This window comes from Emydura macquarii, unplaced genomic scaffold, assembly GCF_026122565.2.
Source record: "Emydura macquarii macquarii isolate MOO-44397 ecotype Brisbane River unplaced genomic scaffold, CSIRO-AGI_Emac_v2 contig_3485, whole genome shotgun sequence".
Classification (NCBI taxonomy): Eukaryota; Metazoa; Chordata; order Testudines; family Chelidae; genus Emydura; species Emydura macquarii.
The window spans coordinates 373,989-394,733 of record NW_027133622.1 but is presented as its reverse complement, the minus strand read 5'-3'; the positions used below and the strand labels follow the sequence as shown (position 1 = coordinate 394,733).

At 57.8% G+C, this 20,745-nt stretch overlaps 1 protein-coding gene across 4 annotated transcripts; it reads left to right on the top strand.

The window, feature by feature from the left end:
- Window positions 1-3,975: 3,975 nt before the first annotated feature.
- HSD3B7 (hydroxy-delta-5-steroid dehydrogenase, 3 beta- and steroid delta-isomerase 7) lies at window positions 3,976-20,630 on the top strand. Of its 4 annotated transcripts, XM_067535253.1 has the most exons (8): window positions 4,551-4,800; window positions 7,624-7,743; window positions 8,034-8,199; window positions 13,654-13,809; window positions 14,599-14,707; window positions 16,183-16,282; window positions 16,790-16,952; window positions 17,402-20,630. In XM_067535253.1, the coding sequence occupies exons 1-8, from the start codon at window positions 4,729-4,731 to the stop codon at window positions 17,824-17,826; spliced, it is 1,311 nt and encodes a 436-aa protein (XP_067391354.1). In that variant the 5' UTR covers window positions 4,551-4,728; the 3' UTR covers window positions 17,827-20,630. The 4 variants fall into 4 exon arrangements, with proteins under 4 accessions (XP_067391357.1, XP_067391354.1, XP_067391355.1 ...); XM_067535256.1 differs by lacking the exons at window positions 4,551-4,800; window positions 7,624-7,743 and adding an exon at window positions 3,976-4,003; XM_067535254.1 differs by lacking the exon at window positions 7,624-7,743.
- Window positions 20,631-20,745: the final 115 nt, after the last annotated feature.

The following is a 20,745-nucleotide window of genomic DNA, read 5'->3' as shown; positions in this document are numbered from 1 at the left end:
ATCGTTTGTTGATCACCTGTTCATTCCCTCTGAAGCACCTGGCATTGGCCACTGTCAGAAGACAAGATACTGGCCTAGATGGACCATTGGTCTGACCCAGTATGGACATTCTTCAAATGCTTGCTCATGTCCATTCCATGTCAGGTGGGTGTGTGCCATATGCACTGGTGTTGGAGTTTTTTTCCCTCCATGGTATTCATAGGGCTGGCTCTAGCGCCCTCTGGGGTCACGCACATATGTGCCAGTATAAAGAGTGCCACCGGCCTCCCAAATCCCTCTCATGTCCTTCTTACCGCCTGTGACAGTGCTGGAACGTCCTTTTGTCTTGGCAAGTGGTTCTTTTTGTAGTAATATTGTATATAATTAAGGTTAGTTAGTTTAGTTCTTAGTTACCTGTTATATCATAGATATGACCCCACAGGGGACATAGCCCCAGTCCCTGCTTCAAATCTTACACATGGTGCAAGAAGCCTGTGCTGGTGAACGACTTTCACCAGAGCTGTCTTAAGTGCTTGGGAGAGGCTCACATGCAAGACAAGTGCAGGATCTGTAAGGGGTTCAGACCTCACACTAAAAAAGAAGAGGACGTTAGACTGAGAACACTTCTAATGGAGTTGGTTCTTAGATCAGCCTCTGAGACGGGCCATTCAGAGTATATCAGCATTGGTGGAGGAGGGCAAGACAGTGGCCCGAGCCTCCCTCCAGGCAGCCTCTGACAGCCTACTCGATGGCTAGGACAATGGCGTCGGCTGTCTCCATGAGAAGAGCCTGGTAGCTCCAATCATCTGTCCTGTCCTCGGAGGTTCCACGATCCATTCAGGACCTCCCGTTCGATGGTGCAGCTCTGTCCATGGAAGAAATGGACACAAGGCTGCATGGTGTAAAATACTCCAGAGCCACACTCTACTCCTTGGGTCCCTACACCCCGTGTCAACCTCCAGAAGTTTGTAGTCAGGAAGAAGCACTACCAGTTCACAGTACTTCCCTTTTGGACAACCAGCAGCGCCAAGGGTCTTCACAAAATGCATGGCAGTGCTCGCAGCCTACCTCAGACAGCGGGGTGTACAATCTTCCCCTACCTTGATGACTGGCTCATCAAGGGCCCCTCGAAAGCCCAAGTCCCTCACGGTTGTACGGGGTCTCTGTCAAGCACTGGGGCTGTTAATAAACAAAAATCAGCACAGGTACCCATACAGAAGATCATTAGAGCAGTCCCTGACTCCACCCAAGCCAGAGTGCTCCTACCAGAGGAGCTTATAGGCAGGCCACAACTCACTGCTCACCACAGCGCAAGTATGCCTTCTGTGGTTAGGGCACATGGCAGTTTGCACCTACGTGGTCCAGCACGTGAGGTTATACCTCAGACCTCTACAAATGTGGCTGGCATCGGTTTACTCCCCCAGCCAGGCACCATTTGGACATGGTCCTCACGATCTCTCCACCAATACTTACCTCCCTAGTATGGTGGTTGGAGCCGCATCATGTGTCAAAGGGGTCCCCTTCATGGCCGCTGCTGTCCCTGATATTGGCCGCTTCAGATTTAGGGTGGGGGGGCCCATCAGCACCCTCAGGACCCAAGGCCTTTGATCCAAGGAGGAGAAGGCATTACATATACATGTCAGGGAGCTCAGGGTTATCGACTGGCTGCAAGGTGTTCCTTCCCCAGCTGTCTGGCAAGTGATAACACTGCATGATTCCAAGTTACATCAACAAGCGAAGGGGGGCGTGGCCCTCAGCCCTCTGCCAAGAGGCCCTCTGCCTATAGCATTTCCGTGTAGGTCACGCTCTCCACCTAAAGACCTTACCCTCCCAGGGGTCAGGAACGTGTTGGCAGATCACCTCAGCAGGTCCTTCTCCTCTCGCCACAAGTGGTCCCTACACCTGGAGATTGCCAAGATCTTGCAGAGGTGGGGAACTCCCCCAGTGGGCCTCTTCACAACCAGACAGAACAGAAAGTGTCCTCGCTTCTGTTCCCTGACATGTGGCTCATTTTCCAATGCCGTTCTCCTACCATGGATCTGCTGTACACCTTTCCACCAATTCCCCTCATTCACAAGGTCCTCAGAGATTAAGAGAGACAGAGCACAAGTCCTATTCATTCCCCTATTTGGGGCAGATCAGTCTTCTCACATGAGATGACAGATTCCTCAAGGGCCTAGGAGAGGCTCTTCCCGCCAGTACGAGACCCAATCCCTCCGTGGGATCTCAGCCTGGTCCTATCAAGGCTCACTGGGCCCCCCTTTGAGCCCCGGCGTCTTGTTCTCTTCTACACCTATCCTGGAAAGTCGCCTTGCAGGTAGATCTTGCTTCAGTAGGGTGAGTCTCAGAGTTCAAGACTCTGACGTCTGAACCTCCTTATACGGTGCTCTACAAGGATAAGGTCCAGCTGCGCCCTCACCCAGCATTCTTGCCAAAGGTGATGTCGTAGTTTCATGTCAACCAGGCTATTTTCTTGCCAGTCTTCCTGAAGCCCCACAACTCTAGTGAGGAAAGGCATACGCTTGATGTCAGATGAGCTCTGGCTTTTTACATTGACAGGACTAAGCTTTTCCGCCGATCCATGCAGCTGTTCATCGTGATTGCTGAACGGATGCAGGGACTGCCAGTGTCATCCCAGAGGATTTCATCCTGGATCACTGCCTGCATCTGAGCCTGCTACAAACAGGTGAAGGTCACACCTCTGGCTCTGCTGACAGCTCATTCTACGAGAGCTGAAGCAGCGACTGCGAGCTTCCCAGCTCAGGTCCTGAGGCAGGACATCCGCAGCGCCGTGACGTGCTCGTCTGTCCATACCTTCGCATCCCACTACACAATTACTCGGGATGACACAGGCTTTGGCAGAGTGGTGTTATGATCGGCACGTCCATGAACTCCTGGCCCACCTTCAGAGGACCTGCTGGTGAGTCATCTGGCAAGGCATGAACATGAGTAAGCAAAGCCCTCGAAGAAGAAAGAACAGTTACTGATCTTCCTAGCTGTTGTTCTTTGAGATGTGTTGCTCACATCCACTCCACAACCCAACCTCCTTCCCCTCTGTTGGAGTTCCGGCAACAAGGAACTGAGAGGGAGGGGGTGCTGGTGGCGCCCTTTATACCAGCGCATATGTGAACGTGACCCCAGAGGGTTCAAGAGCTGACCCTATGGATACCACTAGGGGAAAATCTCTGGCACTGGTGTATGTGGTGCACATACACCTGACACGGAGTGGACACGAGCAACACATCTCAAAGAACAACAGTTACTGAGGTCAGTAACTCTTTTTTTCTTATGTTCTTGTGTAGGGGACTGACTGGCTCTGGCATGGGGAATGGGGCCTTTCCCTGATATGCGGTGCCCACTGCAGTGTGGGGGACTGGCTGGCTCAGAGGGGTAGAGAATGGGACATGGGCCTTTCCCCTCTAGGGAGTGCTGACTTAGATTGGTCACAGGATCTCACAGATACCCGCTCATGCCCTGCTGGTGGTGGATGGGCACAGGGGCCAGTGCGTTGTCAACAGCTGGGCTCACCAGTCAAGTGAAAGTGTCTCGCTGTGTGAAAGAGGAACTCCGGTGTCTGGTCACCATCTGTGCGTCATCTCCTGCCTGGGAGCAGTGCCAGCTGGTAAGGTAAGAATAACACCCGGCTCTGTCCTGTTCAGGCTTGGAGACCCTGTGCATCTGGAGCGTGGGGGCACAGCCTCCCTTTTCCCTGCCCTGGGAGGGGAGTGGGGTCTAGTGGTTAGAAGGGGGGGCAGGACTCCTGGCTTTTCTCCCCACACAGGAGAGTGGAGTCTGGTGGATTAGAGTGGGGGAGGGGTTGGGAGCCAGGTCTTCTGGGTTCTACTCCCGACTCAACCTAACTAGACCTCACGTCTGCTACAATTTTATTTTAAATCCAGTTTGTCAGGGCTGGGCTGCTGCCCGTTGGCCACCAGAGGACGCTCGGTGCATTTCTAAGAGCCTCTCTAGGGCAGGTGGGGATTGATGAGGGAGCAGCTCCCCCCCTCCCATCACCCCAGATCCGGTGAGGTGCTGGGAATAGGGAAGTGGTTCTGTGTAGCAAACAGACAGTGTAGGTTCTGGTCAGTCACGGGGCTGAAACAGGTAGTGGGGATGTGTGGGGGGGGAGGTTGGGGGAGGGACAGGCTGTCCCAGCCTGGAACTTGAATGAGTCCAGTTGTCCCAGCAGGGGGGGCATTGCTCTCCCGCCCCCACACCTCTGGGCTCTCACCCGTGGGCGCCCCCCATGGCTAGAGGGTCCTGAAGGCAGGGAGTCAGAGAGCAGAAAAATGGGGCATGGAGCCTCTCCCTGCTGGGGGACCAGGCTGGCTTCGAGGGTGGGGGAGAGGACACGGGGCCCTGCCCCACTCGGGGGTAACAGCTCTGATCCCGCCCAAGAAGTGGGGTGCCCTGGAGGGGGGATGGAGGATGGGAGCAGTTTCTAGGTTCTTGACACCCCCCCCCAGACTGGAATCCCTTCAAAACCCCCACGCGCCGTCCTGCCCCGGCCCGTGGGAAATGCTGGCATAGAGCTAGCGCCACGTGTGTCTACACCTGGCTCCCAGCCCCGCCCCCCCGAACTGAGGAGAGAACCCAGGAGTCCTGGCTCCCAGCACCCCCTAGAGCTGGGGCGAGAACCAGGCGTCCGGAGCGCGTCCCCTCGGGCACTAGGACCCGGGGGCGGAGGGCGGGGCCGCTGGGCTGTCTCACAGTAACAAGGCAGCGGCATGGAGCGCTCACAAGCCGGGGATGTCACTGGAGGAAGGACGCGGAAAGGGACAGCGGGGAACCCCGGTGTCCTGGGACCCCAGGGCCGATCAGGTATCGCCGCCCGCCCTCCCCGCTCCTGCACCGCTGGCGCTGCCGAGGGCTCTAGCCTCCCAGCCTACGTGCAAAGGGGGGGCTGGGCGTTTACAGGACACCTGGGTTCTATCCCCAGCTCTGAGGGGCGGGGGCTGGGGGCCAGGACTCCTGGGTTCTATCCTCGGCTCTGGGAGGAGAGCGGGACCCCGTGGGTTAGAGCTGGCTGGGGGCAGGGAGCCAGGACTCCTGGGTTCACTCCCAGCTTGGGGGTGGGGGAGGGAGTGGGCTGCTGTGGAGAAGCTGGAGCAAGTTCAGCGTCAGGGAGCGAATTTTTTCCGTTTCCATCTCTGCCTAGTTAACCCCGTCGCGGCCCGTTCCCCCAGCGAGAGAACAGGTGCTTCCCACTCCCAGCCTGCGCCCGTCCAGCTCGGGTCAGACCTACGGGCCCATCTAGCCCTACATCCGGGCTGTGCTTAGCGTCTTTCCTGGCCGGGAGCTAGGCTTGTGCCCGAACTAGGGCAGCTAAGCTGGGCTGACGCCCTGAAGTAGCAGCACCTGCTCGTCAGGCTGGGCTTGGGAACACGAGACTGGCTCACACCCATGTGTCATGGTGCCCTTAGCTGGGGTCAGGCAGCGCAGCCTGGCTGTTATGGGTGTGGAACACCTGTCAGATGGCCATGTTTCTGAGAGGGGGAGGGTAGGAGCCAGGACTCCTGGGTTCTATCCCCAGCTCTGGGAGGGGAGCAGTGGGGGAGCTGGGAGCCTGGCTTGTTTCTCTCTTGCTCGCCCAGGGCTGGGTTGACGGCATTACACAGCGGGAAGGGGGTCAAGGGCAGAGCTGGATCTAATCTCCCGACTTTGCCAGTCCCGCGCACAGTATCTGTGCTTCACCTTGGACACTCGCCTCGGGGCGGGGGCAGCGGCGCCAGGGTGTATCGGCCTGGGACACCAGCCGACCTGGGACAGGGAGTGGGCGGGCACCCGGGAAGGCAGGGCTGGCCCCATGCCCCAGGGCACCACTAGCGGGCGCTGTGCTGCGGGGCGGGGGCCAGTAGAGGGCGCCCTCCACTAGCCATCAGGGCTGGTCCTAGGGCACCACTGGGGGGTGCTGAGCTCAGGTGCTGTTGACTTGTGATTTTGCCCAGGTGGCCGGTGGCAGGTGATCGGATCCATCTGTTCCTTTACCTCCTGCTTGGCTCATGAGCCGAGGCTCCTGAGTCAGGCTGGCGAGCGTCCCGTTCCCTGCTGGAAGGTGGCCTGATAATGGCTATCACATGGCCCACCTTGTCCCCGGGGCACCGGGCCATGCTGGTGTGCAGCCACTGTGCTGTTCCCGCAGCACCGTTGGGCGCACGGGGAGACGGAGCCTGTCAATGAGCTGGATCTTACCTCGTCTGTCCCCAGGAGACAGGCTGCTGGGCCCGTGCGCCCCTTGGGCTGAGCTGGGCCGGATTCCAGCCCCTCACTCCTGACCCGCAGCCCCTGCTAGCCCAGCCTTGGGCTCCCCCCATCCCCCAGCTCTGCCGATGCCCCTCACTCCCGACCTCCAGATCCCCCTTTCTCCCACCGCTCAGGGGCTTGCAATGAGTTTTGACATGCCGTGGGGTGATTCTCTCCATATCAATGATCCACCGATTCCCCCCCCGGCCTCCCTCCCCAGCACTTATTTACAGACAGGAGACACGGCAGCAGCGTTACCCAAACTTCTTAGACAGCCCAGATGGCCACGTGCCCAGCTGATAATGATCAGAGCAGGGTGGTGCTCCCTGCCCAGGACGCCTGGCTTCTATCCCAGCTCTGGGGGAGGGGGCTGGGGACTGGGTTGGCTGACATGTAGCCTTCTTCTCCTGAGTACAGACCCTGGCTGGCTGGACTGCTTTTGGGGGATATGTGGGGGGTGGGGAGGAATAATTTCTCCTGTGTCAAGGAAGCAAGGAACAATCCCTGTCATTTCCCTCCGATAAGGTGTCACTCATCGACTGGCTGTCCCGTCACCGGGAAAGCTAGATGGGAACTGTGCTGTACTTAGGTCACCGGGTTGGGATCCAGGACTCCTGGGTTCTATCCCTGGCTCTGACACAGGCTCCCTGTGAGTCCCAGAGCAAGTCCTGGATCTCTCTGAGCCTCCGTTTCCCCAACTGTGAAAGGGGGAGAATGTTCCTGCCTTTGCCTGGTTAGACCGTGAGCCCTTTGGGATGTGGACTGGGCAGTGTTTCGGGTCCCGATGTGTTGTAGAGTTAAGGTGCTAATGCAGGATAAAAACTAAAGGGACACTGCATCGGGGCCAGCTCTGGCTGCCAGGGGAAAGTGCCCCTGCTGAGTCCACCCCCCCGACCCCGTCCCTGCAGCACAGCGCACCCGCTGCCACCCTGGGGCCAGCCCTGCCTGCTAGGGGAGAGCAGCATTTGCTGAGCTCTCCAGTCCTTACAGCACAGAGCCTCCAACATCCATGAACCAGAAATAACCAGACGGGGAAGTTCTTGGAAAAGCGAAGGGACGTGCCAAGGTCAACTCTAGAGACCTCTTTAAAATAGCCCTGCTGCTTATGTTGGGATATCTTCCCCCTTACACTCAGGCTGAGAAAGGAGACGTGGGCCGTTTCCTGCCCCATTGCCCCACCCCAGAGGTGGCTGCATCTTAGTGCCAGGTGAGCCAGCCCTGAGTGGTGTTATGTGCAGCTGTTTCCCAGCTGCCCGCCCCGGACCCAGTCCTGCAGCTACTTGCCCTGGCCTTTTGTTCATTGTGCCGGAATGGATGGTTTGACAAGCTGTAAATTCAAGGGCAGCTTTGCTTCCTGGCTGCTGAAAAGGGCTTACGAAAAACAGGCTTCTTTGTCTTCAGTTATTTCAGAGAGGAAATTGCTCTCCAGTCTACAAACAGTTCCCAGAAGCCACAACCCTGCGGAGGGACCTGGTCATCCGGGGTAGCAAAGCCAGAAATTACAGCACCTGCCGCAGAGCGGTGATTACATCTGGGCCTGGGTGGGGACTTCTGGCCCTTGCCACTTGGGGGTATGATGGCTTCGTATGGTAGCAAGCTGGGACCCAGGCATCTGGGACAATAGAGCTGGGGGTTCCCATGGTTCCCAGGGAGTGAGTGAGGGAGGGATGGGAAGCGGGCATCCAGGACAAAGACAAAGGAGTGGTGTGCCAAGCTTTGTGGCCGGAATCCTTTCCCAGTCCCACCTACCTCCGGTTGGCAATCTCCACACCTCCTGCCTAACTCCCGTCCTGTCTCCCTTCTCCTCCCAGGGGCTGATGGAGTGGGGCCGGGCCCCCCAGATCTATCTGGTGACAGGCGGCTGCGGGTTCCTGGGTTCCCATCTGGTGCAGATGCTGGTTGAGCGATCGCCCAACGTTGCTGAGGTGCGCGTCTTTGATCTGAAGCTGGATCTGGCCATGGGGCAGCTGGGGACAGGTGAGGCACAGGGCAAGGGCTGTTCACATCCTACCCCACCTCTGGGGCCCCGATTCCCTCCAGCAGGGGGCAGGCCTGTGGTCACGTCCGCACAGAGTCACGGATCCACCCCATCAGCGGGACAGGCCCCCAAGGGGACCCCTCTTCCTTCAGGCTCAGCCCCGCAGCCTCACTGCCTCCTAGACTAGGCTATGGGGCTCCAGCCCCCCGAGCTCTGCTCAGCAAGTCCGACGAGGCCGGCCCCCTTCCAGGGGCTTCCCCACGCCACAGGGACTAAAGCACCAGCTGGGATTTGCAGGGCCACCCGCAAAGGCTAAAGTAGTGTCTGTTCTGGCCAAACCAGGAGCAGTTCACCTCGGCAGGATCCATCCACCCATTGCCAGGAATGAGCTTCTCACTTCCTCCTGAAGCCCCCCCACTTGATCCTCCACTGGTCCTGGCTCAGGCCCTGGTTCTCCAGGTAGGGCCGGGCTGAATTCCCCCCGCCTGGCCAGAATTTCCCGCGGTCCCTGTTCTTGGAGTTGGCATCTCTCCGTTGATCTCCCTCAGTTTCCACCGGTCCCTTAATGAGCCTGTTCATTCCTCCAGGCAATGAGGGGACTCCCCCTTCCTCCCCCGTCAGCTCTTCTAGGAGCAGCCATCCAAAGTACAGAGGGAAACTGAGGCAGGCCTGGGATTCAGGAAAATATTACAGGAAATCCCCACTTTGTCACTTCTCTTTCCCTTCAAGGCCGAATCAAGCAGGGGTGTTTTAACCGGGGACCTGGGGTGGGGGTGTTTTAAACCCGCCAGTATTAGCTAGAGATGCCAGGGCCCATTTCCCAGCACCAGGGATGCAAGATCCTCCCAGCTCCGCTCCTAATCAATCAAACTCGGGTGCCGACACGCCGTGCGGAGCAGCTTCAGGGCCCACCTTTGGGCTGCTCCATTTCATGACGTTAGCCAGGTGCATGGAGCAGGGAAATTTTTCATGCCCCCCCCCCCTCGAAACCATTGGGTGTTAAAATGGGGGGGGTGTTGCCACGATCTCCTCCCATCGGCTGCCCGGGGGGGAGGGGACTGCCCCCCCCCCACTCTGCCCATGTCTCCCCACGCCCAGCCTGGGGCTCCGATCCCAGCCAGGCTAGGAGTGTGGCTTCTTGGGTTCTAGCCTCAAGGAAGTTACACCCGAGTCCATGACTCACATCTCCCATGTGCAGCTGGCTGGGAACCACTTCTCAGCCCCCTTCACGTGCCTTTCCTCGGCGCTAGAGGCAAAGAGGGGAATCCCTCCCTTCCCTGCCAGCTCGGCTGTTTGCACTTCCCGGCTTCCAGCCCACAGCCAGTGCAGAAACAGGGCCTGAATTGCGCCTCGAAGGGACACCGTCCTTCCCAAGGAGAATGAGCTGGGGAACCCCTGCTATTCCCCCTCCCCCGATCCATCCTGTGTCTGCACAGGGATCTCAGCCATCGGTGGGGCAAATAGCCCCACATCTGGGACCCTGCCCCAGCTCCCGTGGCCCTGCCGCATTTGAGAGGGCTTGACAAGGATTGCCTCCGTCCCAGAAGCTCTCCACCCCCTTCCCCCCCCCTCCCCCCCCACTGTCTCCCTGTGGAGCAGAGGAGTCGTGGTCCCTGCATTGGGAGCTCGTCTGTCACCCTGCCTCAGAGGGGCTGGCTGGGCGACGGCTTTCCTCCCCGCTAAGGTCAATCCCAGCATTTGCTCCCTGTGTGCTTCCTGACCGGGCGGAGGATGAGCCCCCCTGCCCCAGGCAAACCTGATTTCATCGGGCGTTCTGCCCGCCTATGCCCTGTTTTCCTACAACTGTTGCCCCTCCGACGTCCCGTGGAGGAGGCCTGCCCACATCGGCTGTCCTCCCTGTTTGGATTGACTCAAATCCCACTTCTGGGGCACCCCCATCTGACCCCCAACCCGGCCCACTTCCCTTCCAGTTTCCGCAGACCCGTCTGCCAGCCGGCCTGCCCTAGGCAGCCCCGAAGGCATCCCACAGCCCCCCACGTTTTCCGCTCATGGGGCCAGAGCTCCGAGAATGGCTTCAACTCGACAGCGTTGTACGACTCCTCCAGTGTAGTGACCTCTGCCCCCCTGCCCCACTTGTGGCAATATCCTCCCGCCAGGAGGCAGAGGCTTCAGAGAGCACACCCCGAAACCTTTCCCTATAAGGTGTCAGGTCAGACGTAAGCAGCGGGGCCTTTTTGGTCTCCGCCGGGAGCGGTGGCGGCCATATGGCTGTACACCGCTGTCGCTTGGGACTGAGGAAGTGGGGGAGAGAACGGAGCCGTGCCGCAGGGCCAGCCAGGTTCAAATCTTAGGCTGGGAGGTCAGCATCGCTACCCCTCCCCGCTCTGTAAAACTAGGCCAATAATTTGGTATGTGGCGCCCTTTAGAACGGGCATCTTGGGGGGGCCGGGGGGTGTCTTTCCCCAATTACCCTTTTGTGGGACCTCTTGCCCCTCTGCGGCTCCAGACGCAGTTCATGGAGCCCCCCAGTGCTCAACTCTCTGTCCCCGCCCGGTTTTATGCTGGCCAGGGAGAGCGGGGATTGTGTGTCATTATCTGGCTGTTTCCTTTGACCTTGTTTTTGCTGCTGCCAGTCACTTCTTTCAACATTCGCTGTGTGCGTTTCGGATCCCACCCCTAACACCAAGACCACAGTCTTCGTAAGCAGTCTATTGGCGGAATCCCACAAGTGGGCCAGGCTCCCCAGAGAGCTCATTCTTCCTTCACCACCTCTGAGACTGAGTGTCTGGGCTCCGGCCCTTCTGCTTCATCTCTTGAGCTCTGTCCGGCGAGTCTGGCTCAGGAAGACCCCTGGACAGAGGCTTGGCCATGCTGCGGGGCCTAATGCACCCAGTCAGGATTGGCGGGGACACCTGGCACCTCTCCCAAGCAGCTCTGGGTTAATTGCTTACCGGAGCCCCCAGCCTCAGACGGCCTTTGCTTAGCCCAGAGACACGAAGGTTAAAGCAGCGTCCGTTCTGGCCAAGCCAGAGCAATTCACCCCGGCAGGCTCCATCTTGCTTTGACGCTTGCGTCAGGAGAGAGCTCCTTGCTTCCCCAGAAGCCCCCTGCTTTATTCTTTGCTGGACCAGGCTCAGGCCCTGTTTCTCCAGGCAGGGCCGGGCTGAGTTTCCCCCACCACACACACGCGCACTCCCCCCGCCCCCTCCCTGCTGTTGTGCATTGATGCCTGAGTCCTTGGAGCTGGCATTGTCTCTCTGGACCCCTTGTTGATCTGGTTTCGTTTCAACCTGCCCCTTAATGACCCAGGCGAGGCATCCTCCCCTGTTCCGCCCCTCATGTCTCCAAAAGCAGGGTTAACTCTTTTGCCCCCATGGAGCAGCCGTGCAAAGCTCAGAGAAAAACTGAGGCACACCTGGGCATCATAAAAATATTGTAGAAAATTCCCACTTTGTCTCACGCACGCACCGGCCCCGATTCCCTCCCGCAGGGGGTAGTGCACACGCACGCAGCTCAGGCTGCCGACGAAATAACACGCTTTGTTATTCCAACGCTGGTTCCTCCCCGAGAGCCTGGCTCCCAGACAGTCACCTCAGCGTGCGGGGGGGCAACCGCACCTGCTGGGGGGGATCCAAGCCCCCTCTGGGTGAGGGAGTTTCTGGAGGGCCGTGTCTCTAGACGCTGCCTCAGTTGGCTGACCCGGAACAATAGTGTTTGTGGCTGTATGTTGTGTGTGTCGGGTCACGCACTGCAGTGGGCATCTAGTGACTCATGAAGGTGGATAGGGACCCAGGAGTCCTGACTCCCAGCCCCAGAGGATAACCCACTAGACCCTAGGAGCCAGGACTCCTGGGTTCTACCCTGGCTTGGGGAGGGGAGCGGGGGCTGGCGGTTGGAACAGGGGGGCTGTTTGTTTCCCAGCTGTGCGGTCCGCCCTTGCCTCGCGCCTGGCTCTTCCTGTGCATCCTGCGGCGTGTCAGTGCAGCTCCTGGACAGGGACGGCTGCCAGCAGGCAGGGCGGAATGAATTAGAGCCTGCATCGTGTGGGACTGGCCTGGCTGGGTCCTATGTTTATGGTCTTGGCCCAGGCTCTGAACTCGTTCACTTTAGCAACACACCCCAGTATAACCCAGCGGTAACCTCTAACTGGAATCTGCTCACTCATCCCTCGTCCACACAGATACAGCTATTCTGGAGCACTCGCAGAAATAAGGGGGCAGGGCTGGGCTAGCAGGGGGCTGCGGGGCAGGAGTGAGGGGCACCGGCAGAGCTATTTACTAGGAAACTTTCACTGGAAGAAATTGGCTTCCAAACGTGCTTTGCTCCGAGGGATAAATTAATCACAGCTCCGGTTATAGATGCCTGGAGAGTTTCCACTGGATTCCTGAACGGAGCCAAAGAGCCAGGGCATCAAGTTTTTCTAAGTAAAAAATAGTTGAGAAATCACCTTTCATCTGGGCCTCAGATCCCGTTCCCTCCACACCCCCCAGCCAGCCAGTCCCCTGCCTGTGGGGCTGGATCAGAGCTGGCGCCTCCCTCCCCGTCCCTTTCCCCATCTTCCAAAACTCTCCTGTGTGCTCCTGGCTCTGCTGCAGGATGAGCCATTCATTTTCTGTTTCCATCTGGTTGTTTGTGTCGGAAAATGTCTCTCACGGGCCTGATGACCAGCTCCTTCCCCAGCCGTCCACGGAAACAGCTGTGCGGAGCCGGCCGAGAGACACGCATGGGGCTGCAGGGGTCAGGTGGTGGCTGGACAGGAAGTTGGGGGGTGGGGACCTGACACTGGAGGAGAGCCAGGAATCCTGGATGGTGCCCAGCCCAGCTGGCATGAGAGGGGATCCTAGAAGATGCAGGTTGGAAGGGACCTCAGGAGGTATCTAGTCCAGTCCTCTGCTCAAAGCAGGACCAACCCCAACTAAACCATCCCAGCCAGGGCTTTGTCAAGCTGGGCCTTAAAAACCTCCAAAGATAGAGATTCCACCACCTCCCTAGGTAACCCATTGCAGTGCTTCACCACCCTCCTAGGGAAAAAGTTCTTCCTAATATCCAACCTAGACCTCCCACACTGCAACTCAAGACCATTGCTCCTTGTTCAGTCATCTGCCACCCCTGAGAACAGCCTAGCTCCATCCTCCCTGGAACCCCCTTTCAGGTAATTAAAGGCTGCTATCAAATCCCCCCTCATTCTTCTCTTTTGCAGAATGAACAAGCCCAGTTCCCTCAGCCTCTCCTCAAAGTCCTGTGCTCCAGCCCCCAAATCATTTTTGTTGCCCTCTGCTGGACTCTCTCCAGGTTGTCCACATCCTTTTTGTAGTGGGGGACCCAAAACTGGACACAATACTCCAAATGACAGTGACAGCTCAGTGACAGTCACGACACCAGTAACACAACCCACCTCTCTCCATTTCCAGAGCCAGGATAGAACCCAGGAGTCCTGGCTCCCAGCCCTCCCCTGTTCCAGCCCTCTCACCCGGGCTCTGTATCTCTTTCAGAGAAGGTGAAGGTGACCCTGATCCAGGGGGACATCAGCAGCTCCAAGGACGTCAGCGCAGCTGTGGCGGGGGCAGATGTGGTGATCCACGCGGCCAGCTTGGTGGACGTGTGGGGCAGGGTCCCGCCTGAGAAGATCACAGAGGTGAACGTGCATGGTATGGAAAGCAGCTGGATTTGGGGCAGAGCACATTGCTGGGGGGTGCTGTGCTGCAAGAAGTGTGTGTGTGTGTGTGGGGTGGGGGGCTTAGTGGGGGGGGCCCTGCCTGGCAGCCAGCACTCTGGCCTCACTCCCTATAGCACCCCTTGCTGGCTCTGGAGTATCCGGGATCACCACCCAGCAGCCAGCACCCCCTTCAGGCTGAGCCTGGAATGGCAGCCCTGAATGTCTTCCCTCCAAGTGATCTCTTCTCGCTTGGCTCGGGCCCTCTGTCTCGCTTCCAAATTTCCACTGGAAAATCCCTCCCACGTCACAAAGGGAATAAACAGGGAGGCGGATGCGGGAGATGCCTCTGTGAGCTGTGTACCACGCACAAGCCATGTTGCTGGGTGGGCCTGTGAGTCCGGGTGCTCCCTAGCCCATCCTGCTTCCCGTCCCAGCCCTGCCCATGGTCCCAGCCCCAGCAGCCTGACACACGGCTTCTGAGTAACAGAGAGGAATTCCAGAACTGGATGACTTCGGTGTGGAAGGGAAACTGAGGTCCAGAGCCCGGATAGAACCCAGGAGTCTTGGCTCCCAGGCCCCCTTCCGCTCTACCCATTTGACCCTACTCCCTTCCAAGAGCAAGGGATAGAACCCAGGAGTCCTGGCTCCCAGCCCCTCGCTCCTAGATCTGGTGCTGGGTGATTGGGCTGTGGAGAAGGGTCTCATGCCCTGCAGAGTTGGGGGTGGGGCTTAGATACCTGATTAACCCCTTGTTTTCCTCTCCCCTCAACCCCACCTCCAGGGACCAGGAATGTGATTGACGCCTGCATCGAGCATGGGACCCAGTATCTTATCTATACCAGCAGCATGGAGGTCGTGGGCCCCAACACCAAGGGGGATCCCTTCTACAGGTACAGACCCTGGCTCCCAGCCCTGTTATTCACACACGCACCCCACCTTTCCCAATCCATAAGGCTCTGGGGGGAGGGGAGCACCCACCCTTACTCAGTTCACACCGTAGGGCTCCGGGTCACCCATTCCCAGACCGTAGGGCTCTGGGTGTATATGACTGTAGGTTTGCAGGATCTTTTACCAGCGAGTCTTACACAGTAATAACCTTCACCTGGGTCATGCAGCAGCTCTTAGCAACTCTGATCTTGGGCTGTCTTGGAGAGGGAGCCTTCTGTTGTCGGGTCTGTCTGTCTGTCTGTCTCCTTCTCCAGCTGGTCTCCCTCTTGGACCCCCGTTTTTATAGTGAAACTTGAGTCCTGCTTAGCTATACCTTGGACAGTCACAGTGCAAGATAGCTCTGTAACCAATCACAGCCGACCACCGTAATTGGTCACCCTTGGTTATCTTAATTATACAACAGACAGAAGCAATTAAAGGACCAGACAGATCACTCAGATAAACCATAGAGAATGGGGTGCCATAAAGGCAAGACAACAAGAAGTGTAGATTTTACAAGCACAACTGTTGGTCAGCGATTCCTTGCCAGACAGATGCTAGCAAACTGCACTTCCTCCGGATCTGGTTATTTATGTGGTGGTGGCAGGTACCATTAAGACAGTGGCACCTTTTTAACAGCCCGATATTACGTTGTCTTGAAGTGATTTCAGGAATGTGAGGATGTGACTACAGGCGTCTTAGCTTCCGGCTGCTGCCTCTCCTGATATGACTGCTACTGCTTAGCCAAAAACAAGGTCTTAGACCTTATAGCCCTCCCTCCCCCTCCCCCCCCCCCCTCTACCCACTAGACTCCACTCCCCTCCCAGAGCTGGGCATAGGGCCCAGACATCCAAAGAGATAATGGTCTCGTTACACACCCCTCCCTCCCTGCCTGTCGTGTCTGGCTCCCACCCAGCCTCAGCTGTTTCCAGCCCCACCCAGGGCTTCTCTCGGAGTTCCCACCCCAGCACCATGGCAACCACCACATGAAACAAACACACATTGCAGGTCATGAGCCTGGGTCCCATGCCATGCTTGTCTCCCCTCCCCACCCCCCGAGCTAGGGTTGCCTGCCAACCTGGATGCCTGGGTTCCGTTTTCATTTCCTGATGCCTTTCAGGAGGGAAGCAGCTGTGGGTTTTGTTTTTTCATTGTTTTTCTGTGCACGGCTCCAGATGTGGGCATGGCCCCGCCAGATATGGATGGCTGGGGAGAGCCGTTTCCATCCAGGGCTGAGATGGGGTGATTTCAATATCCCTCCATTGCTTGGAGCCAGCTAGGGGTCCTGGGGGCTGGGAGGGATCTCGGGGGTGGGGGGAGAGGCTGGGGCAGTGGCTATATCCCAGAGCAGAGAGCTGGTGGGGGGCGGTGGGATCCCAGCGGAGGAGACGGGCAGGGTGGGGCACTGCCCATGAGCGCTGTGTCTCACCCGGTGCAGGGGGAATGAGGACTCGGCCTACGATGCCCAGCACGAGCAGCCGTACCCCCTGAGCAAGGCGCGGGCTGAGCGCATGGTCATCGAGGCCAATGGAACACCTGTAAGTAGCCCCCACCCCCGACGCAGCCCCTGGGGTGGAGAATGGGACCCAGGCATCCAGGAGCACATCCCCAGGGAGTCCCACAGCTCCCAGCCCCCGTTGGTGGGAGGGGGACTGGGATGAGGAATGGGACCCAGGCATTTAGGATAACACCCCTAGGGAGCCCTGCAGCCCTTGTCCCATGGGAGGGAGGAAATGGGACCCAGGCATCTGGGACAAGGAATGGGATCCAGGCATCTGGGCAAGCATCTCTAGGGAGCCCCCCAATACCAGGGAGGGAGTAAACAGGGCCCAGGTTTATGGGAAAAGAAATGGAACCCAGGCATCCGAGATGAGCCCACTAAGGACCCTGCAGCCATCAGAGGGGCAGGGAGGGGGTGGCAGAGAGATTGGGATGGGAAATGGGACCCAGGTGTCCGGGATGGCACCACACAGAGCACCCAGCCTCCAGGGAGTGAGGGGATGGGAGCCAGGCATCCGGGCACTCATCCCCCTGTCTGCCCACAGCTGGGGGATGGTCGGTGGCTGGTGACCTGTGCCTTGCGTCCTACTGGTATCTATGGGGAGAAGCACCCGCTAATGAAGGAATTCTACGAGAAGGGACTGCAGACAGGACGGAGGCTGCTCCGGGCCATCCCGGTCAGCACCGAGCATGGCCGGGTCTATGTGGGTGAGTGACAGCACGGTGCCCCTCAGTCCTGACCCGCAACCCCCTGCTAGCCCAGCCCTGCCGGTGCCCCTCACTCCAGACACATGGCCCAGATTGCCCCCCCCCCCCCCCACTCAGCTCCACTGATAGCCCTTGTGGGTGTGGGAGGAACCGATGTGGTTTGTGTGTGCATGGATGCTGGGAGACTGTAAAAATGGGGCTTGGTTTGGAGAGGGGTGTGTGTGTGGGGGGGGGGGGGGGGCACTGCCCTGCGGGAGGGCGGAGAGGCTACGTGTGTCTTTGAGTGCTGTCGCCATCTAGTGGCTGCAGCTCACACGGCGACGCCAGTCCCGGCCAAAGGCGGGAAGGTTGATCTTTGGGGGGTGGTGAGAGCTGCACTGCAACCTGCTGGGGTGAATCAGGGCTGGGTGTTTGACCACCCCTACCACCCTTTTGTCTGCCCCCCACAGGAAATGTGGCCTGGATGCACGTCCTGGCAGCGCAGCGGATGCAGGATGCCCCAGCGGCCATCGGGGGTCAGGTCTACTTCTGCTATGACGCCTCCCCCTACAAGAGCTACGAAGACTTTAACATGGAGATCCTGGCCTCCTGCGGCTTCCGCCTCCTGGGCTCCCGACCGGTCATGCCCTACTGGCTGCTGCGCTGCCTGGCCCTGGTCAATGACCTCCTGCAGCGCCTCCTCCGACCCATCATCTCCTACACCCCCCTGCTCAACCCCTACACCCTGGCCGTGGCCAGCACCACCTTCACGGTGCAGACGGACAAGGCCCAGCGCCACTTCGGCTACCAGCCCCTCTACAGCTGGGAGGAGAGCCGGGCCCGCACTGTAGCCTGGATTCAGGAGGTTGACGCCCAGAGAGAAGTGGGGAAGTAGGGCGGGCGAGAGCTGGATCCGAGTGGTAGTTGGCAGCCGGGTTTTGGTTCCAGCCTCTGTGCATCCTTGCAATGAATCCAGCTCCAGAAAGATGGATCCAGCTCCACATTTTGTTCCAACCCACCAGTGTTGGTGCCAGGGGAGCCATGTATTCAGATTTAGGTTTTTCTTCCATTCCATCTGGGTGGGAGGTGGGGGTTTCGATCCAGATCCGGGTTTTACTTTGAACCTACTTGCATCCAAGCAGGGGATGTGTAAATCCAGATCCGGATTCTGCTTCCATGCTGTGAGTGTCCGAGCAGGGGATGTGGTAATCCAGATCCAGGTTTTGTTTTGCTCCTACCTGTACCCTTCCAGAGACTCTGGCTCCATGGAGATGAGATCCAGATCTGGATTCTGCTTTCAGCCTAGGTGCCTCAGTGCAGAGGAATTTTCCAGTCTCGCTCTTGCTTCCTCCCCGCACGCAGCGGACTCAGTTATGATGGGATCTGGATCCATGTGCTGCTCCCGGAGGCCATCTTTTGCTTCCGCCCCACGCGCATTACTGCAGGCCATCCCGCTCCATTTGCCAGGGGATCCAGATCTGGATTTTGTCACCATCCCAGTGCACTGGATTCTGTTGCACAGGGGTGCAGCTCTGGTTCTACTGACACCAGACTTCTGGAGCGGAACCAGCTGTACTGTAAAGGGATCTTGACCTGGAGTTCCCCTCCTTCCCCATGTCAGTGCAGAGAAGGATCAGACAGCTGGACCCAGATCCTACTCAAGAAATCTGGGTCTTGGATTTTCCATCCTCCATGGAGCCGTATCAATCCAGAGCCAGGCTTTGCATCCTTGGGCTGGTTCCAGCTCTGTTGATGTAGGCTCCGGCTCCAGGTTTGGATTTGGTCCTCCCATGTATCTCGCAGTGGATCAGATTCCGGATCCCTGTCATTCGTGAATAATCCAGATCCGGTTCTGCATGCACCCACATGTCCTAGTGCAGTGGATCCAAGTCTATAAAATCCAGATCCGGGTTCTGCGTCAATCCTGCATGCCTCAGACTCCTGCACAACAGGATCTGGATCCTGCTTACTGAAGGAATCCGGATCTGGCTTTTGCCTCCACCCAAAAGCATTACAGTGAAGGATCCAGAGCCAGGTTTTCCTTCCAGCCCCATGGAATGTCAGCATTGGGATCCAGATCTGTGCCCCCCTCAAGGAATCCAGATCCGGGTTTTTGCAGCCACCAAAAGTGAATTACTGCCAGGATCCAGATCCAGGTTTGATTCCATCCTTGTCTATCACTGCAGTGGGTCTGACTCTTCATCTGGAATCCAAGCCACTCTGCAGAATGACCCGGATCTGGGTTTTACACCCACCCCTTTGTACTGCTGCAGCTGTTTGGATCGGATTGTAAGAAGTGACCCAGATCCGACTCCAATTCTAGGCATCCAGGTTTTACCCTGCCCTGCACCAGCCTCATGGCGCTGACTCCTGATCCCAGCCCCACTTGACAGATCCAGATCCAGGCTTTCCCTGCCTTTCCACAGCTGAGCAAACTGCTCCAGTTTTGTATATCCGCTGGATGGATCAGACCAGACTCCATCCAGATCTGAGTTTTGCTTCCAGCTGTCTTGTTGCACGAGGGGATCCAGATCCGGGTTTTGCCTCCAACACCGTGTGCCCTTGCAGTGGATTGGATGCTGTTACTCCATGATCCAGGTTTTACATCAGCCCCAATAGCCTCGTCTCCATTCCAGTGTAACCCAGATCCAGGTTTTACTTTGCCCCCCTTGCCTCTGCCCCAGTGAACTGGACTTTATTGTTGTACCATTCCAGTGGATTGGACTCCATTCCCATTGAATCCAGCTCTGGGATTTCCATCCCACCCCCAGTGCCACTGCAAGGGATCAGACACTGTTCCAGTCCATTCAGGCTCTGAGATTTGCTTCCAGCCAACCCCCCTGCATCACGACAGGGGATCAGACCCATACCCTTAGCCAGATTTTCCATCTATCCATTGTGGCCCTGTAGGAAAGTTGACTCCAGTCCCATGGAATACAGCTCTGGGATTTCTTTCCAACCTATGTATTATCCACCAGTCTGGAGTCCTTTCTCCATGTTGTTCTGGCTCCGGGATTTCTTTCTAACCCGTGTATTATACCCCTTGGATTTGGAGTCCATTCCCCCATGGAAATCCAGCTCCGGGATTTCCTTCATTGCATTAATACCTCTAATCCAAGCATTAATTTTCTCAATAGTTATGATTAATTATTATTATTTTATTATTATTGCTAATTATTATAAGAGACCGAAAGCCAACAGCACTTTCCACAGACACGGGCCGAGCAGAGTCCGGTGACGTATGTATTAATTAAACTGTTAAAGGTTCATTCTAATGGAGCAAAGATTATTTTTGTAGGGTTGGAGGGGGCCTGGCTGGCTCCGGGGGTGGGGAATGGGACACGGGGCCATTTCCCTAAAAGCCAGGCTCTGGTCCCAGCTGCGGTGCAGCGCCTGGTCCCCGGCCAATCCTTCTCCATCCCACTGGGCAGTCAGATGAGCCTAGTCTGATTTATCTCCAACCGCAGCCGCTGGCCGGCAGCCCCGTGCTCGCTGACCCCTGTCCCTCTGCAACGCGAAACCCGCCTTCCCCACCCGCCTGGCGCACTTCGGGCACGTCCAAAGGTCAGGGCCGTGTTTGTTTGCGAAGAGTTGACTTGAGTCCAAATTCCTTCCAGCCCCCGCAGCCCCCGGCTAGCCCGGCCCTGGGCTCCCCTCTCTCCCAGCTCTGCCAGTTCCCCTCACTCCCGACCCACAGCCCCCTGCTAGCCCAGCCCTGGGCTCTCCGCCCCCCAGCTCTGCGGTGTCCCTCACTCCTGACCCGCAGCCCCCTGCTGTCCCACTGCTTTGCTTTCCTCCCTGCCCCTCCCCCGCT